Genomic DNA, 10892 nt, shown 5'->3' on the forward strand with positions numbered 1-10892 from the left:
TTGCATATACTTTTTTAATAATGGATTATTAAGCTAAAAGTCGTTGTTAACTAATGTACACTTTAAGGTCATAATAAGGTTTTTTTTTGCATAAGACTGTTAATCTTTTTTCCAATATTGTTTTTAACGGACAAAAAAAGTATTGAAATACAACACTGTTACTGCTACTGTCACTTTTGCAACTCTGATGGTTACTCACCTAATAAAAAAGTAATTATTTCCCGCTATTATATGACTCACACCACTATCAAGTAGTTGTTTAAAGTAACGATTGCGATAGAAAATTTCTACAATCAATAAATTTCGACATCTAGTTTTTCGTTCCGCTAAAAATTTTTAACAAATATCAAAGTTCAAGCAAGAGGAAAATATATCTCGCAACAATTGAAAAAAATAACTACAACTATAAATAGCAAGGGAAATAAAAGAAAGAAATATATAAAGAAAAAAAAAAGCTCAAGATATTTAACGAGGGCGGTAGAGAAGAAAGAAAATACTAAGTTTCTTTTTTTATAAACTGAAAAATTTTATATAATAGGTGATTTTATAAAACTACGAGAATGTCTTTATTACGATTATTTGCAAATATGAATGATATGGATTTTGTAGAACATTTATAAAACACAAAGTGTTTAAGAAAAAAAGTGTATAAAAAAGTGTTTTCGATTATTTAATAACGAAAACACAGAAACAAAGAAAACTTTAAAATAAAGTTAATTATAATAAACAAAAATAGTGTGTGTATTAAGTGAAATCAAGGGCAAACGCACCGAGTAACAAAAATACAAAAACCTAACAAACCAGAAAGAAAAATAAAAAACCATACCAAGACGCCATTTTGAAAAGTATAAAACATACACAAAACAGGATTTTGTTGTGATTCAATCAAACAAAAACCATTTATAAAAAATATCGTAAAAATAACTAATTAGAATTCTGTAGAGCGGCTAGAGAAATCAAACATTTTGGTAGATTCCTCTTTTGTGACTAGTGTAATGTTTACTAAGCAACACCACAAACAACAACAACAGCAACAGCAACCAAAATCGAACAACATTTATAGAATAAACGACAAAAGAGCAGCAGTTAAGAAAAGAATCCTCGTCCATCCCTCGACCATGTTCAGAAACTTCAATTGCCAATTGACGACCTACTCATCATCGATAACGGCAATGAACAACTGTAATATACAAAGCGCTGCCCTTAGAATCATTTGCCAGCAACCGTGGTTTATAAGAGTCCAAGCCTAAGTAGTGACAGCGACCTTTTAATCTTTTAAATTGATCGATAACAACAAATTTAACCTTTTTCCAAGGTTCAAGGTCGTACTGTCCTCTTAACTTAGATTGTTAAGTTATATGCATCGTTAAAAACAAGGATTTCAACACAAATAAAAACAAACAAATATATATATCTTTAAAATTACCAGAACAAATTATTAAACGAACAAAAAGTACCCCATTTGACTAGATTTTCTCTCTAGTACTTTGTGGCGCCATAACGATCAAAAAAAGTAAGAAACTTCTGAAGTAACTTTGATCGTTTTTAAAGGATTTTACCTGAAACGTAATTTCCTTTCATTTGGTAGACAAAAAGCTTATAGACTTCCAGAACTTTAAAAAAGAAAATAACAATTAGCAATATGAAACTTTTGGAAAGTTCTCGCTTTGAAGCCATTAATAATGCCTTGTCCATTGGTTCGGGCAGTAGCACCATTTTTGGACGCATAGAGTCGTACTCTTGCAAAATGGTAGCCGCTGATAAAGCTTTGTACAAGCGTTTTACGGCTGAGACTCATGGCTATGGACCGCATGATTTGCAGGCCCTATCGCCACCCCAAACATTGGTTGATATGTCGCCGAATTTCCATCGCAACAATAGCCAGTCGGGGGATGAGGGTGTCATTTTGTGTGACACTATATCGCGCAAGACTTTATTCTATTTGATTGCTACTTTGAATGCATCATTTGAGCCCGATTATGATTTTTCGGATGCTAAGGTAAGTTTATTGATATTTTTTTTTTCATTTCGTTTAATTTCAGGTTTTTCTAAGAGGAGGTAAAGGGGGTGCAAAGACATTTAGACAGAAATGTGTGAATTGTATTTTTTTATTTTCGCTTATTAGATAATGAAATATGTTACAGTTCATGACTTTGTATTGCTTTTTTGAAAATAATGTATAATTTAAGTATTTTTCCATTAGGATTACTGAGAATAATCCATATCATACACTGATGGGCAACTAATTAGCAAACAAAACAAGCTTAATAAAACAAACCTATTTGGCCTATTTGTTTTCATGTTTAAATTTTATTTTTATCAAAAATTTTTTATATTGAAATAATTTTTTAAAATCTATCAACTAAAAAGATGGAATTTATTGAACATTTTCTATAAAAAGGCAGAATTTTTCAAAAATGTTGTATAAAAGAATGAAAATTTTAAAACTTTTCTCTAAAAAATGGTAAATATTTAGTATATTTGGTTAAAAGTGAGAAATTTTCGCTATTTAGCTGTCCCTAAATGTATATTTTTAATATGCCATACAATCGCTCTTGATAGAAGTTAAATTTTATATTCATTGTCAATTTTAAATAATAAGTACCCATTTAGCTAAACAAAGAACTTGTTCCTTATAATGAATGCATTATATTATTATATGTTTAGGTATCAAAATTTAGCTAAATAATTAAATAGAATTTTATTTTGATATATTAAAAATATATATAGAATAAAAAGTTATATATACATTGTAGGTCAAATAAATAACATTCAGTAATTTGATGTTTTGATTTTTGGTTACTTTTTTATATGTATAGTTTTTATTTTTAAATTAAATCACGTATTTTGCTCACTATGTATGAATAGAGCCCCAGCATTTAAACAATTTTATTAAAATTATTATATTTCCTTTTTTTCCCACCTTTATAGAACGATGACTCGTTTTGTTATCAATTATTAAAGTTTTATTGTACAGTTGTGTTTATTTCTAAAGAAAATGATAATCGCTAAACAAATTTTGAATATAGTTTAACGTAAAATAATTTGTAGTAAAAAAGGAGCGAAAGTTGTGTAAAATTAGCTTTTTTTATAAATTTTCTTAATTTTGGCGCATTATTATTTAAAAGCTTTTTCGTTTTATTAATAACTTTTAAAAAACTACATATAAAATTATTGATACTTTTTTGTCATAGTATTTACAACTAAATTCAGTTTGAAAACATGTTGCTGTAATAATAAATTATTATAATTTTTGTAACTTATTCTACTAGCCACTGTTTATTGGTTTTATTTATAGAAAGTAAGTTTTTTATTTTGATAGGCGCTAAGGTTTTTTTCTTGTTTTGTTTCGCCTCAATAAACTTAAAGGTAATTGAACTTTATAGCAAACACTATTTCTATCAGGCATGGAAACTTTAGTACTTTAGTATGTTTTTCAATACTTTTTGATATTGAAAAATACCCCAATGATATTTTTGTAGTCCAGACTATAGTCTAATCTATACTGCAGTATATAGTATAATATATAGTATAGTCTATAATCTAATCTTTATTCTAGTCTTGTCTGCAGTTTTGTCTGTTGTCTAGTCTATAGTCTACTCTTTAGTCTAGTCTATAGACTAGGATAATTTTGTCTAAACTCTTGTCTACAGTCTTGTTTATAGTTTAGCCTATAGTTCAGAGTACAGTGTCATTCAATCTATTCTATTGTCTAGTTCGTTGGCTTGTTTATAAAGTTGTGTTTATAGCCTAGAATATAGTCTAGTTTATAGTTTAGCCTATAGTCTAGTACAAGATTTGGTATATTGTGTTCGTATAGTGAGTAGAGTAGTATATCTCTCATTCTAGTTCATAGTCTAGGCTATAGCCTAGTCTATAGTCTAGGCTATACTACAGTCTGAAGTCTATCCTATAATCTAGTCTACAGTGTAGTCTATAATCTAGTCTATAGTCTAGTCAATAGTTTATAGTCTAGCATATAGTCTAGTCTATAGTCTATTCTATAGTCTAGTCTATAGTCTAGTCTATAGTCTAGTCTATAGTCTAGTCTATAGTCTAGTCTATAGTCTAGTCTATAGTCTAGTCTATAGTCTAGTCTATAGTCTAGTCTATAGTCTAGTCTATAGTCTAGTCTATAGTCTAGTCTATAGTCTAGTCTATAGTCTAGTCTATAGTCTAGTCTATAGTCTAGTCTATAGTCTAGTCTATAGTCTAGTCTATAGTCTAGTCTATAGTCTAGTCTATAGTCTAGTCTATAGTCTAGTCTATAGTCTAGTCTATAGTCTAGTCTATAGTCTAGTCTATAGTCTAGTCTATAGTCTAGTCTATAGTCTAGTCTATAGTCTAGTCTATAGTCTAGTCTATAGTCTAGTCTATAGTCTAGTCTATAGTCTAGTCTATAGTCTAGTCTATAGTCTAGTCTATAGTCTAGTCTATAGTCTAGTCTATAGTCTAGTCTTTAGTCTAGTCTATAGTGCAGTCTATAGTCTAGTCTATCGTCTAGTCTATAGTCTAGTCTATCGTCTAGTCTATAGTCTAGTCTATAGTTTAGTCTATAGTCTAGTCTATAGTCTAGTCTATAGTCTAGTCCATAGTCTAGTATATAATCTAATCTATAGTCAAGTCAATAGCCTAGTCTATAGTGTACTATATAGTATACAGTCCAGTTTATAGTCTAGTTTACAGCCTATGGTCTAATCTACGGTGTGGTCTATGGTCTAGTCTATACTATAGTACTATTTTTGTTATAAATTAGGACTAATTAAAATTTAAATTTTCCATGTCTGACTGCACTACTTACAACTTAACTTTAGTCACTAAAGTTACAATTCTTTAATAATTTTCATTACGCAAAGAGTTATTTTTAACAAAAGCACAAATAAATTGTTAAACAAAAGCAGTATATACATAAACTTAAAAAAATATATTTTAACAATTATTGCATAACAGGAATATTATTTAAAATAGAAAACAAAATATTAGAAAAATAAACAATTTGCGTAATGCGATAATTTTTTCAAAACAAATACTTAGCTATTTCTTGTTTTGCTTTGCCAAAAAAATCGTTGTTTTTGTTTCACTTTATATATTCATTTCAAAGTCATAACAAGCAACAAGAATACGTGTATTTGTTATATGTTAATATGTTTGTTTCGTAGAATTGTTTTTGTTTTTAATCTATAACAAAAACAACAAAGTATTTGGGTGGCTATGTTTATGTGTACATAGATAAGTGGTTGTAGTCTTCTTATTTATAAACAAATTAACCCATTTATGAGATATAGCTTATATGTAGTACATATTATGTACACAGGTATTTATTATAAGAAAATTAAAAAAAAAAACAAATTATTTATCTCCTTGATTTTATTTATAAAACATTCATATTCATGTCAGTCAGACCATGTAAATTTGAATTAAATACAAAAGTCAAAGAGTTTTACGTGAAAGACTTACATTTACAATCATTCCGTCATTTCTCTGCGGGGTATCTGTTGTCTTGTCCACGCACTAATTGCAAAAAAATTTAAAACTGTATGAATTTGCATCTATTTTCATTGTAGTTACTGAAAGTACGTTTTTTTATAAGTTCGAAAATTCGAAGTTATGTTAGAACAAATTTTAAAACTGCTAAAGTAATCTTCCATCATAAAATTATAATTTTAACTTTATTTGAGATCAATTTCCTGCAATTTCGAATTTCGAACTTACAAATTTAAGAAAAAATTAAAATCTTTCGTAAATTTTAAATATACTTTCGTTGAAGTTTCTGAAATTATAATTTTTTTGGTAATTTCGAAAATTCGAAGTTATGTTCGAAAAAATTTTAAAACTACTAAAATGATCTCCTAATCTTATGGATTCATAAAATTATAATTTTAACTTAATTTGAGGTCAATTTCCGGCATTTTCGAATTTCAAACATATAAAATTTGAGAAAAAAAATTAAATTTTTCTTGAATTTCAAAAGTATTTTCGTTTAAGTTTCAGAAAAGTTCGAAAATTCGAAGTTATGTTCGAAAAATTTGTAAAACTGTTAAAATAATCTCCTAATCTTGACAATTCATAAAATTATAATTTTAACTTTATTTGAGGTCAATTTCTTGCATTTTCGAATTTCGAACTTATAAAATTTAAGAAAAAATTGAAATTTTTCTTGAATTTCAAAAGTATTTTCGTTTAAGTTTTAGAAATTAATATTTTTTTGATAAGTTCGAAAATTCGAAGTTATGTTCGAAAAAATTTGAAAACTGCTAAAATGATCTCCTAATCTTGGGGATTCATAAAATTATAATTTTAACTTTATTTGAGGTCAATTTCCTGCATTTTCGAATTTCGAACTTAAAAAATTTGAGAAAAAATTAAAAATTTTCATGAATTTCAAAAGTATTTTCGTTATAGTTTCGAAAAACATAATATTTTTGATAAGTTCGAAAATTCGAATTTTTTTGATAATTTCGAAAAAAGTTCGAAAAATTTTTAAAACTGCTAAAATAATCTCCTAATCTTGAGGATTCATAAAATTATAATTTTAACTTTATTTGAGATCAATTTCTTGAATTTTCGAACTTACAAAATTTGAGAAAAAATTAGAAATTTTCATGAATTTCAAAAGTATTTTTAAGTTTCAGAATTTAATCTTTTTTGATAAGTTTGAAAATTCGAAGTTATGTTCGAAAATTGTTTTAAACTGCTAAAATGATCTCCTGATCTTTAGGATTCATAAAATCATAATTTTAACTTTATTTGAGGTCGATTACCTGCATTTTCGAATTTCGAACTTAAAAAATTTGAGAAAATATTAGAAATTTTCATCAATTTCAAAAGTATTTTTGTTTAAGTTTCAGAATTTAATCTTTTTTGATATGTTCAAAAATTCGAAGTTATTCTTTTTTTTATTGAATTTCTATATTTCTTTCTTTTCAGAGTCATGAATTTAGCAAGGAACCATCACTACAATGGGTTATGAATTCGGTTCATTCAAATTTATCGGCTTTAGCTGGTGACCAATATCAAGGATTACGTCAACCCTTATGGTCGGCCATTGATGATGAAATCAATTTGCAGGAATGTGACATTTATAGTTATAATCCTGATTTAAGTTCGGATCCTTTTGGTGAACCCGGCTGCTTGTGGTCATTCAATTATTTCTTCTACAATAAGAAATTGAAACGTATTGTTTTCTTTACATGTCGTGCTGTAAAGTAAGTAGAAAGAAACTTTTTATTTTCGAAATTTCGAATTGTATTAAATATTACGTTTACTTTTAGTTCTTTATATGCGGGTGAAACTTCAGATTTCTCCATGGAAGAAGAAGGCTATTAAATTTAGCAATACAAATAAAACTGTAACACATACACAGTCACTGTCACAGCTAGCTGTTTAACTATTAATGTCACACAATATATATATATATTTTTTTAACCCAAAACAAACGATTTGTGTCAGCTACAAAAAATAAAATCACCCTGATGTTTTATATAAGTTTGCAAAGAAAGCAAAAACCCCTACTACTCATTCATGTAAATGGTAGTTATACATAAATATTTAACCATGAAAAAGAAATGATCCTTATGTTTGAAATCTTTAACTTGTTGGTGTATTTATGGGCTCGAAGGCAGGTGAGAGCTGCGGTGTGAGAATTCGTGCCTCTAAGTACACGCGATGCCAATTGAATTATTAAATATTATATCCTTATTATTACTATTATTCTATATTTTATTTTTTTATTTTTAAATATATTTTGCTCCTGATAACATAAAAATATTTCAAAAAATACTATAAATAGCTTTAAGATTTTCTCTGCAAAAAAGAAAGTAATTTGAAACTTAAGTAATCAACTAAAATGAATTCAATTACATTAAAATATATAAATATTAATTAAATCTTTAAAAAGAAACGTAATCATTTAAAACATTAACAGTAAACGTTATAAAAATAGTTTTCTTTACCTATTCCCAGCTTATTTTTTTTAACATTAACTATTAAACAACAAATTTTCTTAATTTTACATTATTAGCAACAAACATACGTTCATTTATCCCTGGTATTCTAGTATCTCCTTTTGAGTTTCTAAGTACAGGGTAAAAAGTCTCTTCTTTTGTAATTTACTTCCTATTGTCTTGCTTTCTATAATTTACAAATTTTTAACGTTTTTTTTACTCTATTTTTTAATTATTAAAATGCTCCAGAGATTTTGTCTCATTTGCAATCTACGAAATATATATCTATTCAACTAATACATTTATGTTATTATCATTATTATTTTTAATTAAAATTTTTAAATATTGCAATTCAAATACTATTACTACTATATTAATATTATTACTACTACAAAAAAATATGGCTTCAAATAAAAATAGATTTAAATCCTAAAAAAAAATTGTTAATTTCTTTATAAGTATGTACCATGTTGTAATTAGTAATGTACTTTCTTTTATAAGGGGAAACCGTCTAAACGTTCTGCATAGTGGTTTAGACCTAAAAGTTTTGCTATAATTTCATTGTTTAAGGTTGAACAACGAAAAAGTATCTACATACCTAACTACAGATTTTTGTTTACTCAGAAACCTAGGAAGATAGATAAATAGATAGATAGATAGTTAGATAGATAGATAAATAGAAAGATAGAAAGATAGATAGATAGATAGATAGATAGATAGATAGATAGATAGATAGATAGATAGATAGATAGATAGATAGATAGATAGAAAGATAGATATATAGATAGATAGATAGATAGATAGATAGATAGATAGATAGATAGATAGATAGATAGATAGATAGATAGATAGATAGATAGATAGGTAGATAGATAGATAGATAGATAGGAAGATAAATAAATAGATAGATAGATAGATAGATAGATAGATAGATAGATAGATAGATAGATAGATAGATAGATAGAAAGAAAGATAGATATATAGATAGATAGATAGATAGATAGATAGATAGATAGATAGATAGATAGATAGATAGATAGATAGATAGATAGATAGATAGATAGATAGGTAGATAGGTAGATAGGTAGATAGATAGATAGATAGATAGATAGATAGATAGATAGATAGATAGATAGATTGATAGATAGATAGATAGATAGATAGATAGATAGATAGATAGATAGATAGATAGATAGATAGATAGATAGATTGATAGATAGATAGATAAATAGAAAGATAGATAGATCTATAGATAGATAGATATATAGATAGATAGATAGAGAGATAGATAGATAGATAGATAGATAGATAGATAGATAGATAGATAGATAGATAGATAGATAGATAGATAGATAGATAGATAGATAAATAGATAGATAGATAGATAGATAGATAGATAGATAGATAGATAGATAGATAAATAGATAAATAAATAGATAGATAAATAAATAAATAGATAGATAGATAGATAGATAGATAGATAGATAGATAGATCTATAGATAGATAGATAGATAGATAGATAGATAGATAGATAGATAAATAGATAGATAAATAGAAAGATAGATAGATAGATAGATAGATAGATAGATTGATAGATAGATAGATAGATAGATAGATAGATAGATAGATAGAGCATTAGCTATTCATACTGTACACTCGCACTTAGTTGGAGATTTTAGAAATGCCCTTAGGGACATTATGATGCTGTTTGTCATTAGATTGTGTTAGGTGCCAAGTCATTGTGCAGGGTAATGAGGTTGCGAACGAACTAGTTGGATTAGGTTCGAACCTTGATATAGATAATAGAGAAAGGATGGTAAAACCAACCATTTGTCACTACAATAGTTTAATATTCGAAAGAATTCGCGACATCATTGACCAGTCCTGTAATAGTAGATTTGATTGCAAAATATCAAAAGCCTTGATATGGGTGCTACCAAAATACTTGTAGAACTGGACAGACGCAGTCTAAGGGCTCTGATAGGGATTCTAACTGGACACTGTTTAGTTAGAACCGTTGTCAGTAAGTGGGACAGTAGTGTACCGGACTACTGCAGGTTATGCGAAGATGAGGAGGAAGAAGAGACGATTAAGCATATCATTTACCAATGTCCTAGTAAACAGAACCTCAGGCTGAAATGGCTAGGGAAATAGGTTCCATGGCAAACTGGGGGAAATTGCGGGACTTGACCTTCGCAGTCTACTAGGTTTTGTCAAGGGAATAAGTAGTTTCTTTGACTGGGTTTTGTAGAGGAATAAGGATTTCCTTTATTATATATATTTAAAGGAATTATATATATTATTCTTAACTATTTGTTGTTTTTCATTCTTGTGTTATGGTAGTGTTTTTGAATTCTCTGTTTTCTGAATCTCCATTTGTATTGAAGGGAATCACAATGGACCTTATGGACATACATCGTTTTCTACGGTGTATAACCCTTCTTAACCTAACCTAGATAGCGAAATATAGTTAGATAAATAGACTAACAAGTGGATAAATAGATATACATAGGTTAGGTAGGCAGGTCGTCCTCGCGATGTCATCACTGGGGACACACTTGGGTCCAGTATTCTGATCCCTTTGTGATACCTGAAACGAGAGGAAACGGTCGGCGTATTAGTACACTTCAACCTAATCACTCTGGTTTCCACCGAACCAGTTTGTCAAACGAATATAGGAGTCTATCTTTCGGATATTAACCTCCGATAGATCCGCTAAGTCATGCAGAAAATAGCTACCTAGCAGACCCATTCTGTGATCAGCTAGGGCAGGACAATGACAGAGGAAGTGAGTTTTACTCTCTTCTTCCTCTTCATCCTGGCAGCTACAGCAGAAGTCGTTACTGGGTAAGTTCAGTCTTCTTGCATGGAGTCCGAAAGGCCAGTGGCCAGTTACCACTGCCGTTAAGTTCCGTAGATTAACTCTCGGAATAGATATAGATATACAT

General features: G+C 28.3%; 1 protein-coding gene across 1 annotated transcript; it reads left to right on the forward strand.

The window, feature by feature from the left end:
- The first annotated feature begins 247 nt into the window (after positions 1-247).
- Positions 248-7896, forward strand: LOC111683866 (repressor of RNA polymerase III transcription MAF1 homolog). The gene is made up of 3 exons (XM_046953043.1): positions 248-1999; positions 6928-7205; positions 7272-7896. The coding sequence occupies exons 1-3, from the start codon at positions 1643-1645 to the stop codon at positions 7324-7326; spliced, it is 690 nt and encodes a 229-aa protein (XP_046808999.1). The 5' UTR covers positions 248-1642; the 3' UTR covers positions 7327-7896.
- Positions 7897-10892: the final 2996 nt, after the last annotated feature.

This window comes from Lucilia cuprina, chromosome 2 (assembly GCF_022045245.1).
Source record: "Lucilia cuprina isolate Lc7/37 chromosome 2, ASM2204524v1, whole genome shotgun sequence".
In the NCBI taxonomy this organism is placed as follows: Eukaryota; Metazoa; Arthropoda; class Insecta; order Diptera; family Calliphoridae; genus Lucilia; species Lucilia cuprina.

Bases quoted from the DNA above. Each gene is read 5' to 3' on its own strand.
- LOC111683866 (XM_046953043.1), top strand. From the start codon at position 1,643: ATGAAACTTTTGGAAAGTTCTCGCTTTGAAGCCATTAATAATGCCTTG. The intron at 2,000-6,927 runs GTAAGTTTATTG...CTTTCTTTTCAG, and splicing joins ATGATTTTTCGGATGCTAAG to AGTCATGAATTTAGCAAGGA. The intron at 7,206-7,271 runs GTAAGTAGAAAG...GTTTACTTTTAG, and splicing joins TTTACATGTCGTGCTGTAAA to TTCTTTATATGCGGGTGAAA.